The 19900-nt window shown below is 32.7% G+C and overlaps 2 protein-coding genes across 3 annotated transcripts in view; one reads left to right on the top strand and one right to left on the bottom strand.

Moving 5' to 3' along the window:
- The window catches only part of LOC111694923 (uncharacterized), a 10045-nt gene extending 4317 nt beyond the window's left edge, over positions 1-5728 (bottom strand). The window contains exon 1 of the mRNA XM_023463984.1: positions 5693-5728. Within this exon, the coding sequence (XP_023319752.1) occupies positions 5693-5728 (36 nt within the window). The remainder of the gene's footprint in view (positions 1-5692) is intronic.
- An 83-nt stretch (positions 5729-5811) lies between these two features.
- LOC111694954 (F-box/WD repeat-containing protein 11) overlaps positions 5812-19900 on the top strand; it is a gene marked incomplete at its 5' end in the record, with an annotated part of 62259 nt that continues 48170 nt past the window's right edge. For both annotated transcript variants that reach the window (XM_023464041.1, XM_023464040.1), the window contains 11 exon segments: positions 5812-5862; positions 7499-7592; positions 8474-8581; positions 9122-9175; positions 10277-10357; positions 10999-11039; positions 11242-11290; positions 13685-13738; positions 16034-16099; positions 17138-17227; positions 17834-17914. In XM_023464041.1, the coding sequence (XP_023319809.1) occupies positions 5812-5862; positions 7499-7592; positions 8474-8581; positions 9122-9175; positions 10277-10357; positions 10999-11039; positions 11242-11290; positions 13685-13738; positions 16034-16099; positions 17138-17227; positions 17834-17914 (769 nt within the window).

Here is a 19900-nt window from a genome sequence, read left to right as displayed (position 1 = left end):
TTATAGTCCTTGTATACAGGTGGTTCCTGGCTTATAGTCCTTGTATACAGGTGGTTCCTGGTTTATAGTCCTTGTATACAGGTGGTTCCTGGCTTATAGTCCTTGTATACAGGTGGTTCCTGTTTTATAGTCCTTGTATACAGGTGGTTCCTTGCTTATAGTCCTTGTATACAGGTGGTTCCTGGTTTAAAGTCCTTGTATACAGGTGGTTCCTGGCTTATAGTCCTTGTATACAGATGGTTCCTGGTTTATAGTCCTTGTATTCAGGTGGTTCCTGGTTTATAGTCCTTGTATACAGGTGGTTCCTGGTTTATAGTCCTCGTATACAGGTGGTTCCTGGTTTATAGTCCTTGTATACAGGTGATTCCTGGCTTATAGTTCTTGTATACAGGTGGTTCCTGGCTTATAGTCCTTGTATACAGGTGGTTCCTGGTTTATAGTCCTTGTATACAGATGGTTCCTGGTTTATAGTCCTTGTATATACCTGGTTTATAGTCCTTGTATACAGATAGTTCCTGGTTTATAGTCCTTGTATACAGGTGGTTCCTGGTTTATAGTCCTTGTATACAGGTGGTTCCAGGCTTATAGTCCTTGTATATAGGTGGTTCCTGGTTTATAGTCCTTGTATACAGTTGGTTCCTGGCTTATAGTCCTTGTATACAGGTGGTTCCTGGTTTATAGTCCTTGTATACAGGTGGTTCCTGGTTTCAAGTCCTCGTATACAGGTGGTTCCTGGCTTATAGTCTTTGTATACAGGTGGTTCCTGGTTTATAGTCCTTGTATACAGGTGGTTCCTGGTTTATAGTCCTTGTATACAGGTGGTTCCTGATTTATAGCCCTTGTATACAGGTGGTTCATGGTTTATAGTCCTTGTATACAGATGGTTCCTGGTTTATAGTCCTTGTATATAGGTGGTTCCTGGTTTATAGTCCTTATTTTCAAAAATATACTAAAGTTCCAGGGAGATAAAGTCTGATAGATTTTAATGTATCATATTTGGACTGCCCAGGAAATGGTCTAATTTGGGTCTGATATAAATAAACAACAGTTAGTAAACAAGCTCCGGATCTTTTTTTGTTTACAATCTTTGTTATTATTTTTATAAAACTACCAGCTACAGTTTACATTATTATTCCTAGTCTTATGTTGCTCTTGCATTTTTCAGGCTTGGTATAAAATTATGATTTTTGCTAATGCTTTCATGTACCCCCGGGGTATTTTTGGTTTTCCTTAAAAGAATTCAGCCAACTTTGTCTATCAGTTTGGCCAGCTTTGGTAAACAATGAACATATATATAGAAATATTTTATGAGCGAAGAGCTTTATTAAATAGAAGATAGTTCCTCCCTACCTTTAGGACATCATAGTGGTATCTACCAGCTTCTAGTAGCTTTATCAATCTTTATCAATATAGTCATCTATAGGAATACTGAATATAGTCCTCTATGGGAATACTGAATATAGTCCTCTAAGGGAATACTGAATATAGTCCTCTAAGGGAATATTGAATAAGTCCTCTAAGGGAATACTGAATATAGTTATCTATAGGAAAACTGAATATAGTCCTCTAAAGGAATACTGAATATAGTCATCTATAGGAATACTGAATATAGTCCTCTAAGGGAATAATGAATATAGTCCTCTAAGGAAATACTGAATATAGTCCTCTAAGGGAATACTGAATATAGTCCTCTAAAGGAATATTGAATAAGTCCTCTAAGGGAATACTGAATATAGTTATCTATAGGAATACTGAATATAGTCCTCTAAAGGAATACTGAATATAGTCCTCAAAAGGAATACTGAATATAGTCCTCTATATGAATACTGAATATAGTCCTCTAAAGGAATACTGAATATAGTCCTCTAAAGGAATACTAAATATAGTCCTCTAAGGGAATACTGAATATAGTCCTTTAAGGGAATACTGAATATATTCCTCTAAAGGAATACTGAATATAGTCCTCTAAAGGAATACTGAATATAGTCCTCTATACGAATACTGAATATAGTCATCTATAGGAATACTGAATATAGTCCTCTAAAGGAATACTGAATATAGTCCTCTAAAGGAATGCTAAATATAGTCCTCTAAATGAATACTGAATATAGTCCTCTAAAGGAATACTGAATATATTCCTCTAAAGGAATACTGAATATATTCCTCTAAAGGAATACGGAATATATTCCTCTAAAGGATTACTGAATATAGTCCTCTAAAGGAATACTGAATATAGTCCACGATAGGAATACTGAATATAGTCCTCTAAAGGAATACTGAATATAGTCCTCTAAAGGAATACGGAATATATTCCTCTAAAGGAATACTGAATACAGTCCTCTAAAGGAATACTGACTATAGTCCACTATAGGAGTATTGAATAAGTTGGCAACGAAAGGTAAATTGTAAAACTCTAAGTAACAATGATCGAATATTAGAAAACATAATAAATAAATCAAGTCCAGTCTTTAAAGTCTCGTCCTCTATGGTTAATTCTGTATTCATGTTAACCTTTAACAATGCAAAAAAAAAACTACAAATTTAAGTAAATAATTTTACATATTTTTGTGTTTTTTTTTTCGTTACAATGGTGAAACAAGTTCGCTCGACTGATTTTGATGTAAAATCTTATTATAAAAAAATATATAGTTTTCTTAATCTCTATAAACAGTGCTTAGGATCTGGATCCGAATCCGTTGGATTTTGGCTTCCTGGATACGGATCTGTAAAAATTTACGGATCCAAGGGGCAAAACATCAACCAAAATCTGAAAAAAAACTTTTTTAACGCTCAAAACCAAAATCTGAAATATTAAAGATAGAGAGATGAATCTTTATTTTCTAATGGTTTATCAAGTTTTAGCATGAAAATCAGCAAAAAAAATAAAACAAAAAGTTGAAATTTCTTTTTTGCTAAAAAAATTCAGTAAATTTTAAATAAATGACCAGGATCAGGATCCATTTTTTCCAGTGCGGATCCAGGATCCGGATCCGGATCCGCATCAAAATTAAATAAATCTAAGGTATTAGATTTCCAAGAAAAAAGGTAAAATCTTGACAGAAACAGAGCAGTTATTACTTTTCTAATCTGACATTTTTATAAGAAAAGTGTAGAATTACGCAGCGTCCATACAAATTCAGAAAGTTGCAACATTCAACTCGGATCGTAAAGAATCAATTTAATACCAAACAAATCATTCAAATATTACAACCAATAATCATCTATTATTTTTCGACGCATTCGCATATAGTTAATATTTCATAAAATATCTTTTGTTTTTTATGATTTGATTTGATAGTTGTACTTTTGAAAACATGTATTCTTCTTTCGAGGAGCAACAGACACTATAGTTTCAGTAAAAGTAAATATTTGCATTTACTGCTATAGCGCCGATATAAGGATTTATCTCCAATTTGATAATGAGCTAGATAGAAAGATAGATGTTACCGCCATGCAATTTCTATTAGTTCAGAATAGACACCAAACACATAACTGAACCCTGATTTGATCAGGCGCTAATGGACTTGGCATACTAGAGTCCAGATATAAGTAAGATTAGTAGCGATAAAAAGCGCTTATTTTTCGCCGTACGCCTATACGAACACTCCCTTTAAATCTTGTGATTCTTTATAAAATCACAGGGAAGAAAATACATGATAAATATTGCATAAGAAAAAAATCTGAAAGTTATTTAGAAAACCGATTGGAAATTATCAATGCATGTTTTTAGTAAAAACTTTTTTAATGTTATTGTAAAAAAATTATAAATGGAGAGCATTGTAATATTGGTGAAAATTATTAATAGGTAAGACAAAAAGTTTCTCATTTATGAAAAGTATACAGTTACTTTGTTTTAAGAGAGAAATATTCACGAATATTCATAACTTTGAAAGTCTTGATTCTTTTGCCGTTACAAAATATTTTTTTTTGCCATTTGGAGCTTTTCGGAAGTCCCCAGTCCTCTGAAGNCGTGACCAGAACTATCACCAATGGCAGAGCAGTATACTGGTCACGTGTCTCCGCCTGTATCACGTGACCACTTTACTGCACTGCCATTGGTGGAATTTCTGGTCAAGTAATACGGACGTAAAAATAATATTATGAATGAAATCTATTGAAAATAGAAATAACAAATATAAAAGTAAACCTAATTTACAATTAGCTTTCTCTGGGATATCATTGTTTTCAGATTGGTTGCTTATTTGCTGAATATGATCTGTTAAAACCTACTACTTTTATACAAAATTGTATATATATTAATTTTCGTATATATTTGACACAGTTGAATATCAATTTCTCGAGACAGGAACATCAGATATAACTTTCATGGGCCGCGATCAAGAGCTAAAGTGATTAGCTTTCAGACTATACCCCCTTTCATTTTTCCTTTACTGTCCCTTTAACTCTGTTAAATGATAATGAACAATCTCGTTGTTTCCAACAAACTAAATTCTATTCAAACCATTGCAGTAACTTATCTTCATCTCTAAATAATTAAGCTCATCGCTCATATATATATTTACATGTATATAAGCTAATGCCACGGCAAAACGGTTGGACCAAAATGGCTGAATTTTTTTGAAGTTCCACGGGCAACGCTGGACACTTTAGATATTTGTCTGTTTGTATCCAATAAACTTTAAACGGCCAAACCGACCAGGTCCAAAGTATTTGCTGTACTGTACTGTGCAGTTCAAATGGCACCGGGTAAGTTTTTGGGCCGTCAGAATCTTTGTTTGCCCAGAAGAGGAAACCCCCAAATTATTATCTAAAATCTTGAGAGAGATGTAACAACAAAACAAACAAAAACATCATTGCCCCCCCCCCCCTCCCTCCTGCTAACACTGATTTACAGATAAAAATACTAAAAGTTGTAACGCAATTTTTATTCCTAAATTCATGAAATGAAATGCATAACACTCACGTTTCTTCAAGCAATATTAAATTTTGTTAACAGATTTCTAAAAAAATTATGTTTTAATCAGTAATATTTATAATCCTTTGTTAATTGATATTTGGGCTATAACAGTATTAACTGCATCATATAGATTCATCATAAAAATATAGATTAGACAATTAACAATATATAAATTATTAGGCTTTCTTACATTATCAAAATAATAGTTTTGGAACCCAGCTTTGTCTGGATCCTTAACTTTTCAATCAGAAATTACTAAGCTTTATATGTTTTTATAACTTCTGACCATCCAAAAACCTTTTTTGGATTTAAGTGAGATTGAAAAAATAAAGGAACCGAGTCTTTGACACCAATTCTGATTTTCTATTCCCTATATCTTTGCAACCCAATGTTGTAGACCTTAGATATTTCTAACTATGAATTCTGTTAGAGTAAATAGTCAAAGGTTGCGAAGATATAAGGATTAGAAAATTTGGGTTTGCGGCAAAGACTCCATTTTTTTATTTTCTATTGATGGTTTAGCCCAATAGGTTCAGCTGGTTGGACAACAAACAAACAAACTTTTATGTTCCGTGTAACGGTGTACTGTACAATGTACATGAATATTGGACAGGTTCAAAGCTTAGTTTTTGCAATTTTTTCTTGAATTGAATATCCATTTATCAATTGTTATACTTTAATGATGAATAAAATTAATGATGAAAGGGACTGTGTATAACATAACTTAACGTTTTTCTATCANCTTATCCTTTTAGGGTTAAAAAGGATACTTACTTTGCAAATAGCTTTAGGACACTGATTAGAATACATTATGATATAACTTGTAATTTTAAATACCCGGTTTTCACAATATTTGTATTGTATTTTGTATTACTCTATGGTATTTTGTATAGGGTTAATCGATATCAGGGCCTCGAGTTACAAGAGAAAATAGAAAAATTCAGGTAAAAGAAAAGTTTTAGAAGTACTTTTCAAACCGTTTTTACCGTTAAATCTTTATATGTCAGAACATTTCATATTCTATATTAAATGGCATCCCAGTCCGAAACTTGAACTAGGAAGAGATATTTCATTTGCCCCTTTAGCTAGCGATCTCAAGGTTGCAAGATCTTGAAATTTTCATGTCTAGGACTAGGATCTCAAGGTTGCAAGGTCTCGAAATGTACATGTATAGGACTAGGATCTCAAGGTTGCAAGGTCTCGAAATCTACATGTCTAGGATCTCAAGGTTGCAAGGTCTCGAAATCTTCATGTCTAGGACTAGGATCTCAAGGTTGCAAGGTTTCGAAATCTGCATGTTTAGGACTAGGATCTTAGGGTTGCAAGGTCTCGAAATCTACATGTCTAGGATCTCAAGGTTGCAAGGTCTTGAAATCTAAATGTCTAGGACTAGGATCTCAAGGTTGCAAGGTCTCAAAATCTACATGTCTAGGACTGCAAAAAATGAATAAGTTAGTTAGTGAAGTAGACTAAAAGGTCAAGGCGTTCTAACACTTCAAAGTCGACCCGGTATTGAACATTTTCACAGCAGTATAGATCCCTGTGAGCTGTTTATAGTCCCTATGTGTATATATATACTGTACAACGTGCATCTAGCTGCTTTAAAATCAACCTTGTTTTGAGTGGTTTTACTCGTACCAGCCCATCTAGTCATCCCAGGGCATTTTTAGCAGCAAATGTAGGCTGTCAGGATCCATGTGTTAAAACGCCAAATAGTCTTTTTAATAAAATCTATATGATAAACTCAATACACAGTGTACTATAGTGTACTTTGTTAAAATCTTTAAATGATTTTTGAATCTTGAAAAACGGTTTTACAAAATTTTTACTTTTTTGAAAAAAATTAAGTTTGTAACTCTTGACACGTAACTAGGGGAAGTACAAACATAGGTTATGATGGAGTGAGGTAAATTCTTAAACTAAAACCATTAATTAAAATTTTTCTTCAAACAATGTTAAAATTTTTAATTCAATTTTAAACCCTTGTGAAATACAGGGTTACTCGGTAAATGCTACAAATTTTAAGAATCCTGTTTTTTATTTTTTAAAAGAAAATTTTTTTAAAGAATTAATATTTTAGGTCCAAGTTATAAAAACGTTTTTAAACTTATTTATTGTTTTTCAAAACTAGTTTGTGAGCTGTTCCACGTCAAACTAAACTTTTATTGAAATCTGACATAACTTCTCTTTTTTAAGAGATTTTCAAAATTACAAAAATGCCTTAAATCTGTGTTATGTAACCAAATCAATTTACAGCTAAACTAAAGGAGCTACGAGGCCACAAAGTCGAACCAATAATATTGCGTAAATTTAAATTTGCTCTTCTGTCTAGGGCACAGTGAACTCTTTTAACATAAAAATAAGCGTAAACAAAAACATTTCATCAAACGATATTTTTAAAATCTTCCAATAAAGCGGGAAAAATATCTGCAAATTATTTTATCAAACTTAAAAAATTCAGTGTTGAAAAAAGAGTTGTGAACCCATTAAAAGTAAGGTGATCTACTTTAAAAACTTTCTGCATTTAAAGATCAATTAAGAATTTGGAAACCAGCTTTTTAAAAAATATATAAATTGTAGATATGATGAAACACGTGTTGATTTTCTTGAAGAACTACTGGACAGGAATATGGATCATGTTGCAAGTACTATACTTTCATATTTTAAGTTCCAGGTAACATATTTAATTGCTTACTTTTTTAATTTAATTTTAAATAATTAATTTATTTTTATTCTTTCAATAAGTTCTTCTTCGGTAGTTTTCTTTATAATTTTTAATCAATCCTTCAACAACAGATTTACATGCCTGATTCACACGGTACCTTCAGAGCATTTTTTCTTGTTCCTATATCTTTGCAACCTGCAACTTTGATATTAAACTATTGGATCTTGTCGTATTTATAATTTGAAATATCAAAGTCCAACCAAAATAAATTTCACGTAAAATTCATGTATATTATAAATCACAACTCCTTTAATCTCGAGAAGAACAGAAATGTTTTGATTTTCTAATGTACAACCAAATATTTTAATTTCTAATGTACAACCGAATAAATAAATTAAAACTGTAGAAACTACGAGGTCACAAAGTTGTACCATTGACGTTGCAGGAATTTAGAAGAAAACGCGATCAAAAAGTATCATTATTAAATAGAATAACGAGTAACCACTATGCTGCAAAAAATCCCATATTTCCGCCTTTGTAAGATTAAGAAGTTTTTCGCGCAGATTTGTACTGTTCGCGGAGACAACGCTAATCCTGGTTTTACTCGCCCAGTATCTATAATAAAATATATAAAATAGTAATCTCTGTTTGGATACCCAATCATATATTATATAGAATATCATAAAAGGCCGATTTGCTTAAAATTTTGACTGATGGACTCGTTAGAACCAATATCTCATAACTAAATTGTGATCACTTTGCCTAAAATTTTGATTGGAGAACTCAGTAAAACCACAGAAATTTTCTTACATTCCAAGCAAAGCTGGGTTCCCAAGCTAGTAATATATGCGCATATCAATATATAAACCATACATAATATAAATATCTAGGATTTATGCCATCTTCAGCTTGTCTCTACATTATGGAATCAGTTTATTGGAACATATGTTTTTAAGAGAAAAATAGAACGTTTAGTTATTCGGGATGAAGGTTTAAAGGTGAATTTTTTATATTTAATTTTTGAAAATGTTAATGTAAAATGTAGGTTGATGGTCAAGTATGAAATAAAAATAGAGAATTGTAACGTCCTCGCAAAGCCGTAAATGTTATTTCCAAATAAATTTATTTTTTATGTGTTGAGTTTAGAGTTTATATCCAGAAATGATCCCAAAAAAAAGCTATAATCTTTTTTAATGTTTCCAAATAAACTAGTCTTAAAAGGTGTTTCGCACCTAGGTTTTCCAGCGAAAAAGAAAAATCGATTAGCGAAAATTTCGCATTTTTCGAGAAAAAAAAATTGTTCGTGAAAATTTTCGCATTTTTTGCATTTTGTTTTCTCGCGTTAAATGCGAAAAAACTTGAAGTAGGTATTTCTGTACACAGTAAAATTAGAAATCACATGTATGTATATCTACGAGGCCTTTCTTCTTATTCAATAATCTGATGGTGTTTCCATTAGTTTGAGTGAAATGTTTAGAATAATTTTAGAGAATTTTAGAGAAGTATATTTTTAGAAAACTAAATTTTGAACAATATAGGAACTGTCTGAGCTAGAGGGATGGAACTCCTCGTTATTTCGACCTGTTCAAGAGGTAAATCAAGGAACTCTTCCTGATCAAGAAACTCTTCTGATCAAGGAACTCATCCTGATCAAGGAACTCTTCCTGATCATGAGGTAAATCAAGGAGCTCTTTCTAATCAAGAGGTAAATCAAGGAACTCTACCTGATCAAGAAACTCTTCTGATCAAGGAACTCATCCTGATCAAGGAACTCTTCCTGATCATGAGGTAAATCAAGGAGCTCTTTCTAATCAAGAGGTAAATCAAGGAACTCTACCTGATCAAGAGGTAAATCAAGGAACTTTTCATGTCCAAGAGGTAAATCAAGGAACTTTTCATGTCCAAGAGGTAAATCAAGGAACTCTCCATGCTTAAGAGGTAAATCAAGTAACTCCTCATTTTCAAGGAACACTTCAAGCTCAAGAGGTAAATCAAATTTTAAGTGGTAAATGAAGGAACTCTTCTTTTTTAAAGGGTTAATCAAGGAACTCTCTCTCTATTCAAGAGGTAAATTAAGGAACTCTGCCTATTCAAGAGGTAAGTCTAGGAACTCTGCCTATTCAAGAGTTAAATTAAAGAACTTTGACGTGCTTTTATCTCAAATTTTAGAACAAAATTAACAAAATTTTTGTAAAAAAAGAATCGAATCCCTTCTTAGTTTTACATGGAAAGATGAAAATTATGAATTGAAATTTCACTATTATATAAGTTTATAGTACCCTGTAAACAAGAATGTAAGGCAAGGAAAGTCAATTGCGGTTGTGTATACTCTGTGTGCATATTGAAACCAGTTCTCTCTGGGCGGAATTTGTAAACAATAATAGATGCATCAGTGTTCGTTTAGTATCCGAGGAGGTTAAAAGCATTAAATTTTGATAATTTTGATAATTCACATAATAGTTTCCTATGACCAGAATATTTCATTGATTTTTTATTTGAATGATGGATCCTATGTTAGGCTTCGACATCCGTCTTGTGTTTACATTAGAGCCCAGAGACAGTACACTGCAGTACTAAAGATGTGTACACTTCTGAAATGACTTTCCTTGCCTTAGATCCTTGCCTGTAGAGAAGAATGTGTAATACCAGAGAACAAAACACAATATACTTCTTTCAATGAATCTATTTTCTAGGTTTCAGATCCGAGTATTTACAAGAAGATGTGTGCCAAGGTGTTTCTACTCAAGGATATCTGGAGGTTTAGAGAACCCAAGGTATGATTAAGGTTGGATGAGTAATGATTAAAGGAACATTAAAAGAGGGTCATGTCCGATTTACAATGGTACTTGTTTTTTGTTTTACCTTTCCTGTTAAATAATGTGAAAGTTATGTTATTGAGAGCCCAGAATTAAAAATTATAAAACTGCTGGTTATCTTTTGCATTCTTAATCAGTAAAAGCTTTTACTGGTACCATTGTGAATCATACATTTTACTCTTGAAATTACGTCTACAATTCCTTTCACAGGAATATAATAAAATATCAACAAAAATTTAGTTCAAAACACATTGCTCTCAAATCACTTAAACTCAAATTTTATTTATAGATTAAATAAATAAATGAATTCTCTGCTAGTAAAAATCATTGATCAGCCATTTTTTAAACTAAGGAACTGGCCCATTACAAACTCAAAGCCCTGTATCTTTGCAGTTAAGCTGATGGCGTAAATCTTTGATATTTCAAACTTTGGCTATTAGATCTTGCAAGCTCGAGGTTTGAAATATCAAAGGCCTAGTACAAAATCTTAAGTTTCTGAGATATAATGATTACAAATTAAGTTTGTGGCGAAACTCAGTTTGTAAAATAGTTTTAACAAACATTTTTATTTTCCTTAAACAATTAAAACTTTTTTTCAGGCCAAACGATTGTTTTGTGACAGCTTTGTGTTGAGTGTTAGGAATTGATAATAATTGAAATCTTTCATATATTTTTCTACGCGTTATTCATCTTTATTAACGTTAAATATCCAAAAATACTAGTTTGTAGGATCAATATTTTTGAATAATTATTATCATTGATAATTCGATCATTTTTGAAAATCTTTTAAACTTTAGTTTGTTGGATTGATAAAATAATTATTATTGACCAATATTGTGTAGAAGTGATGATTCCATAATATTCTGTGGACTAAACAATGGTTGTATTCAGGTGATATTTACGCAAAGGAATTGAGTTTTTGCCACAAACTCTGATTTTCTAATCCCTATATCTTTGCATTCCAATGTGGTAGACCTTAGATATTTCAAACTTGGAAGTCTCTTAGATCAAATAGTCTATGTTTAAAATGTCGAATGTTCACAACATCAGGTTGCAAAGATATTGGTAGCAGAAAATCAGAGTTTGTGGCAAGAACTCAGTTTCTTTAAGTTCCAATTTTTAAGACGTACTAAAGATTTTGTTCAAATAGAAAAGCAAGGTTTAGGAAAGGAAGATACAGGATTACCTAGAAAGGATGATACGTCAAAGATGATTGTTCGGAATTTGGCGTCAAACATTATAGAAATCCAACGTATAGCAATAGCTGGGTATAGCAACGTACGTTGGATTTCTATAATGTTTGACGGTCGGAACTTGTTCAATCCATTTCCTTACATTCAGAGTTCCTTGTAGGCCAAAACTGGTTTATATTTGTTCTTAATCAGTTAGTAAACCATCAAAATACTCAATTGAATGCAGAAACCAAAAAGCAAGCTTAAAATCGGGCAGACGCTGAACTCCAACCTTCGAGTGTGCGAGGTGGGGAAGACTTCACATGTACATGTACATGTACATGACCACTTTTTCAACAATTTTTAATTACATTAGTATTTATTTAGGGTTAGGTTAGGTTAAGACACTTTCTGGGCCGAGCGCTGCGGCCACGGGTTAGGTTAAGTTATGACACTTTCTTTTATTTAGGGTTAGGTTAGGTTAAGACACTTTCCGGGCCGAACGCTGCGGCTAGGACAGGCTAGGGGGCCGAGCGCTGCGGCCACGGGTTAGGTTAAGTTATGAAATTTTCTGGGCCGAGCGCTGCGGCTAGGATTCAATCTCGATCTGTAAATGTCATCCCCCCTTAATCATGCTTTTAATTAAGCGCGGCAGTGAAGTCTTCCCCACCTCGCACACTCGAAGGTTGGAGTTCAGCGTCTGCCTTCAAATCGTCTATATTTAGAGTTTGGGTCGTCTTTACAGTCTCATCCTTCGTGGGTAACCCTGTCACTAGGGAAGAATTTAAGTATTAGAAAAGGAAGGTAGCAAGGAAATTATTCAGGGTTTAGGAAAGGAAGGTAGCAATGAAATGATTCAGGGATTAGGAAAGGAAGTTATCTAGAAAAGAATCCAAGGTTTTGGAAAGGAAGGTAGCAATGAAATGATTCAGGGATTAGGAAAGGAAGTTATCTAGAAAAGAATCCAAGGTTTTGGAAAGGAATTTTATAAGGGAAGAAAACAAGGTGTAGGAAAGGAAACTAGCTAGTAATGATCCTATGTATAGGAAGGGATGGTAGTTAGGGAAGGGTCAAATGTTTTGTAAAGGCAGGTAGCTGGGTCAAATTTTTAGGAAAAGAAGGTAGCTGGGACAAAGGTTTGGGAAAGAAAAGTAGCTAGGGAAGGATTCAAGTTTAGGAAAGGAAGGTAGCTAGGAAAGGATTCAAGGTTTAGGAGAGGATTCATGATTCAGAGTTCAGGAAAGGAAGTAATCTAGAATCCAAGGTTTTGGAAAGGAAAGGAGAGTAGGATCTAGGATTTAGATAAGGAAGGCAGCTAGGAAATGACCCAAGGTTTAGAAAGGGAAGGTAGCAAGGAAATGACCCAAGGTTTAGCTAAGGAAGGCAGCTAGGAAATGACCCAAGGTTTAGAAAAGGAAGGTAGCTTGGAAAGGATCCTATGTTTAGGAGAGAAAGGGAGCTAGGTAAGATTTCAAATTTTAGAAAGAAGTGTATTTAGAAGGGTTAAAATTTGCTAAAAACGACAGGACAAAAAGGACAATATAAAGAAACTTTCTTCTATTTCCATGTTGTTTTGTGAACACACTATATGCACTGTTGTAAAGTGTTTACAATAATCCAATGCATAGCATAGTCAGCAGAAGCTTACAGTTGTAGTAATCACATCTTTTATTTAGAGAACCCAATATTGTTGATTTATGTGGAAACTTTATATTTTAAGATCATATCACCCCGAACTAACCAGAGTTAGAGGCATTCGGTTTCTTTGAAATCATACGCGTTTGGTTTATATTTTAACAATCTTTAAACTTACGGATTTGTTTGTTTAATACTTTTATTCAAAACTTATATGCCGGCAAAAAAGTATTTAAGAAAGAAGGCTGAAAAATTATGTTTAATAGGAGAAATTGTGATCGAAAGTCATAGCTTTCTGGAATATTGAGAGAACGATTAAATCCACGTGATATACATATTGTGGATCTGATTTAAAGGATATGTCGACAATTCTCGGCCAAATTGAATTGAATGTATTTCAATATTAACGAGCTTGCAATTCCATTCATAAATATCAAATTTTAGTTCTTGGTCTTTATCTCCTAATCTCTTCTTTCAGGCTTGGGATATTAGTTATCTAGGAAAAATAAGGGAACAGGAGTGCCATGATAAGGTAAATAAGGGAACAAGAGTGCCATGACAAGGTAAATAAGGGAACAAGAGTGCCATGACAAGGTAAATAAGAGAACAAGAGTGCCATGACAAAGTAAATAAAGGAGCAATAGCGTCATGACAAGGTAAATAAGGGAACAAGAGGGTCATGACAAGGTAAATAAGAGAACAAGAGTGTCATGACAAGGTAAATAAGGGAACAAGAGTGCCATGACAAGGTAAATAAGGGAACAAGAGTGCCATGACAAGGTAAATAAGGGAACAAGAGTGCCATGACAAGGTAAATAAGAGAACAAGAGTGCCATGACAAGGTAAATAAGGGAACAAGAGTGCCATGACAAAGTAAATAAAGGAGCAATAGTGTCATGACAAGGTAAATAAGGGAACAAGAGTGTCATGACAAGGTAAATAAGGGAACAAGAGTGTCATGACAAGGTAAATAAAGGAACAAGAGTGTCATGACAAGGTAAATAAGAGAACAAGAGTGCCATAACAAAGTAAATAATTGGGAACAAGATTTTCATGAAAAGGTAAAATAAGAGAACAAGAGTGCAATAACAAGGTAAAATAACAAGAGTGTCATGACAAAGTGAATAAGGGAATAAGAGTACCATGACAAAGTTAAAAAGAGAACAAGATCGCCATAGCAAGGTAAATTAGGGAACAAGAGTGACATGATAAGGTAAATAAGGGAACAAGAGTGTCATGAAAAGGTAAATAAAAGAACAAGAGTGCCATGGCAAGGTAAATAAGGGAACAAGAGTCCCATGACAAAGTAATTATGGGAACAAGAGTGACATGACAAGGAAAATAAGGGAACAAGAGTGTCATAAAAAGGTAAATAAAAGAACAAGAGTGCCATGACAAAATAATAAGGGAACAAGAGTCCCATGACAAGGTAAATTAAGGAACAAGAGTGTCATGAAAAAGTAAATATGGGAACAAGGGTACCATGACAAATTAAATAAGGGAACAAGAGTACGATGACAAAGTTAAAAAGAGAACAAGATTAACAGGACAAGGTAAATAAGGAAACACAAGTGCCATGACAAGGTAAATAAAGGAAAAATAGTGTCATGACAAGGTAAATAAGGAAGCCAGAGTGTCATTACAAGGTAAATAAGAGAAAAAGATTATCATGACAAAGTAAATTTGGGAACAAGAGTGACATGACAAAGTAAATAAAGGAACAAGATTGAAATGACAAGGAAAATAAGGGAACATGAGTGTCATGACAAAGTATATAAGGGAACAATTGAGTGCCATGACAAAGTTAAAAAGAGAACAAGAGTGTCTGACAAGGAAAATAAGGTAAAATGACTGGCGTAGCAAGGTAAACATATGTGAACATAAGTACCATAAAAAGTAAATAGCAGAATTGTCATGAAAAGGTTATTAAAGAAAAAGTAATGTCACAAAAAGGTTAAAATAATCTGTTCGGGAAAAGTAAAAAACGAATTTTGGAAAGGTAGGAAAGGGAAAGGATTCTGGAAGATCAAAAGAAAAAGATAAATAAAGATTTCGAACTTTTTAAAAAAGTTTTGAAATAAAACTTTTCAACAAATTAAAGTTAACAAATTTCTTTAACTTCTTGTGATTTTGTTAATATACAGGGCTACCCATAAAGGATGAAATGACCTGAAACTCTAAAATTCTCGTTCTGAAGGTTACACTTAGTTTACGGCAAATAGATTCTAGTACAATAGATGGCAACGTAGAATTTGTACACTCTCAGTACAGTTGTATTCTGTCGTCACAAGTGTCAATTCAGTTTTTGTGTCCGACAAAATCATCAATGATATTGATAATATTATAATAAAGTGCTTTTCTTACAGTAAAATAAGTGCAATTTAATGTGTTCTTTAGTTTCTGTTTTTACACTTTTTTATTTCATCTTGGGAAACATGTCAACTAATTTGAGAAAATTTCGTTTTCCTTGTTATATTTGACACTTGTGACGTAGTGTATAATAGGTTGATTTCTCTGTTGCCACCTATTGTACTTGATAATCTATTTGGTTTACGGTATTAAATTTTGTATTTTGTACGTTATAGGAATTTATTTGACGAAGAAACCAAAAAGTTTTAAGGTTTGGAAAACATTAATTGAACAAAAAGAATGAATAAACTCAGCCATTTCAAAATTCTCATGCTTTGTGGGTAAGCCTGTACACTGAATACACAGTGTACAGAATAACAAAACAAAACATGAAACATGTTAGATAATGCTAGATTTGATTACAATTTAAGTTTAAGTTTAAAATTTACTCATTCAAAATCTGAATTATTTTGTTTAGGGTGTGAAGTGTATAGACTTCAACGCTAGCGTGTTTCTAACAGGAAGCTATGATACATTCTTCAAGGTCAGTAGCAAAACACTTTATGCACGCTAAAAAAACGCGAACTCTGGAAACATTTTTATAGTATTTTGTAAATCATCTCTAATCCCGGTTTTTTATATGACTCTGTCTGTATATTTTGATTTATATTTATATTGATTAATTATGATTTGAATGTTGGGTCCCATTTTCCTGATAAATGTAAAAGTATGTTGAAAGTCCAAACCAGAAAAATAAATCTGAGGGAGTTCTTGTTAAAATTCTTTTGTCAACCCAGCACTAACTGCAGAGAGAGAATATTTTTTCTTATTTCTACAAATTGACACTTTCTTATTTCAAATCTCTGCAAATCAGTCAGTTAGAAAATTTTCTATTTTACAACCTAAAGTACGTTATATAGTCAGCTCAAAATGTAAAAGAACGTTCAAACTCAAAAACAAATCTGTTACCTTTTTACAATTAAAGTTTGTTGCAATATGTGTAATGATTAATTCTAATTTGCAACAAAATAGTTTCAATAGACTGAAGTATAAGCAGCTGAATTTCAATCAAAACAGTTGCAATCAGCTTAATTCCAATTTTTTTCACCGTGCAGCCATAAATAGAAACAAAATGTTATTCACCGCTTGATAAGTTGGTAACGGAATTTTCCGTCAACTTAAAAAAAACATTCCGTTGACAGAACTGTATCCAGTTAAAGCCAGTATATACTGAACTAGGCTTTAAGGGCGCTTCGCGAACATATTCTATTTTAACTTTTAATTGTGGTTCTATCTGTAAATATTTTCTCTTCGTACAATATTAAACAAAAAATCGAAAATTTATTAATTTGTATTCCTGGATTTTCAAAATTTTACGAAAATCAAAATAAGTTGGAGACAGCTTTTTGTAGTTCTGAGCATCCATACACTTTTCATGGGACCATGTGAGTTTCAGTTTCAAAAGTATTATATATAGAAGGAGACAGCAACAGTATTTGTTTATTTATTTCCAAACAAAAACTCTTTTATTTTTGAGTATAAAATCATTGGCTTGAATTCTTCTCATTTTTATAAATTTTAGGTTTGGAGACGAGATACTTGGTCCTGTATCCAAACCTTTCCTGTACACACGGACAGTGTTTGGGACTTGAAACTCCACGGGAATATCGTGGTAACATTCATATTCACATCAAACACAAACATATAATTACAGTGTAGTTAAAATTTGGTTTGATATTTCGAATATATAGTGTTACAAAAGAAAGAATACGCAAAATTGATCATAATTCATTCATACCATATTTACCATTTCAGTGATTACGCTATCATCGAATCCTAAAATATATACCTTATTCATTCTTGTATTAAATAGTTCTTTTAAATCGGAATTTTCCATGCATGGTCCAATTTAAGGAAAGTAATCAGTTCTTTTATAAAAATAAACAATTATTTGTTTTATGAACCATAAAACCATCTGTGAAGAGAAAAAACTAATCTGATATAATGGTTCTGAATAAAACATTATAGTTCAGTTCTACTTGAAGGAACAGTAAGTGTAAATTTAAGTGTCTATCCTTTCAAAGATAGCAATGCCCGATACACTTAACGGTGACGTGCCCTGGAAACCTATTATGTGGAATTCGTTTTTTGACTTGTAAAGTATCTATTTCTGTGAATTACTCCATTACGTCCCTTTAATAAATATTATTTATTATGTCATATCTCATGCTTTGTAGTTGAATAAAAATATGAAAATATGAAATGAAATTATGTCCAGGCTACAGCTGGTTTGGATGGAGCTGTCATTATCTACGACTTTGTGTCTGAATATGATCTGAGAGTCCGCTCATATATTCAGGTCAATTATTTGAGAATTTTTTTTACATTCAGAGACTAAACTTTTGGTTGAATTAGAGTTTATACATATAGCACTAGAGTTCAGTCAGTCCGCCTAATTCTGTTGTATAAAACGTGGTGGGTCAACTACATACCGGGCCGACTAGATGAGCTGGTACTGGCACTGTTGTACCGGTTCGGATCATGCATTTTTTAAACTAATGTGATCTTACAAACTTTATATCTATATAGCGTAAACCGTTAAACTTTTAAGTTCAATTCCAGAAATATAGGAAAATAAAAACAATAATTAGATACTTTTTTACCACCCTTCCTTCTGAAATATTGATAAAAATAGTCATGGTATATATTTCATCAGAAGGAGGAGGGGGGGGGGGCTATTTAATAACAAGTTGCCTAAATGCGTTTTAAAAATTCCGCTTCTTTTACCATTTAAAATTGAATATAAAAATACATTTTTGTCATTTAAATTTTGACATCGGAGAGCGTTTTACTCAGGGGCGGATATAAGGATTTTGTAGGGGGGGTAAAAATTTAGAACTTTGCGCGCGAAGCGCGCCGAAATTTTTTTTACCCCCCCCTAGAAATTTTTTTACCCCCCCCTAGAAAAATATCATGATGTATATCAAATTATTGGTTTTAATTGGGTTTGATTTGCATTTTCCACTCATTTCTGGGATTTACAAACTCAATCTAATAAAGGCTTCATTACATACCTTTCAGCTTTCACCTTGTTTTATACCCTTCATTAAAGTCATTCATTTTACATTAACTACAAAGATCTGTACTAAAAACTGAATTTATTTATTTTAACTAAACTTTTTATATTAAGTTTGCTGGCAAACATTGACAAAAAAGGCAGTAATATAAAAAATAATAGTTTTTCTCTAAGAGGAAAAAGACGTTACTTTTTTAAATCTTTAGAAAAGCTACTCTGCAAAACTTTGAAAAAATATGGTCATTACTCATTGTTAAATTTTCTTGTCGTCAATGTAGTATGTTAAGATCTTAACGAAATCTAATGTGGAAATGACATTATTTATAAGTAAAAAATAAAAATGTTTTTTTATTGTCCACACCATTTTTTTTCTATTAAAAAACATCTAATTTTAATGACATTGACTATTACTTTAGAATTTAGAATCATTTAGAATATGTTGACTTAAAATTTGAAATATCTGATTCCGACGTATCTGCACAGTGAACATTTTAATTGTTTTCGTGCAAATTTAAAAGATATTTAATTTTAAAATCAACCATTTTTTAAAAACAAAAACAAAGTAACAACTCTTTCCTCCATTATAAAGTCTGCGCGGCTTGGCGCTTAAGAACTTGTTCAGAATATCTTCATTTTTGATTAATTAAAGTAAAAAAGTAAAAAATTTACAGGAGGGAGGGGGGGGACACAAAAACGTTCTCTAGGACAGAAACAAGGGTTCGATTTGTTTTATATTTATTGCACAATAAAATTTTAAAGCTAGACATAAAAAAATCAGCATGTTCAGAGTCTTAGCTGGCTCAAAAATTGTCTTACATATGATATGATATCCATGTACAAAAGGAGGGGGAGGGGGGTCCAAAAATCGTATTTTAGGAAATTAACTCATAATATATATATTTTTTATTATGACGAGTTGTGTGTGAGTGAACTTTGCTGAAGTAACCGAACTAAAAGTTTAAGCATCTGCAAAATGCCGCAAAAACTTTTACTATCATGAAAATAGTCGTCTTTACACAAGTGCAGACTAATCAATAGGGAATGGGAATGTTTTTTTTTTTGAATGGAAGGGGTCAAGGCAACTGGAACTGTTACTTGTAGAGGCAGCAAATGGAGTAACCCCTGCTATTCAGGGCCTGAAAATATGTTCAGGGGTAATTACCCCTAGAATTCTAGGGGGGGGTATTTAACCCCAGGATTCTAGGGGGGGGTATTTACCCCCAGGATTCTAGGGGGGGGTATTTACCCCCAGGATTCTAGGGGGGGGTA

Source organism: Eurytemora carolleeae, unplaced genomic scaffold (assembly GCF_000591075.1).
Source record: "Eurytemora carolleeae unplaced genomic scaffold, Eaff_2.0 scaffold192, whole genome shotgun sequence".
NCBI classification, from domain to species: Eukaryota; Metazoa; Arthropoda; class Copepoda; order Calanoida; family Temoridae; genus Eurytemora; species Eurytemora carolleeae.
Note: the sequence above shows the minus strand (reverse complement) of the source record. Positions and strands in the feature narration are given on the sequence as shown.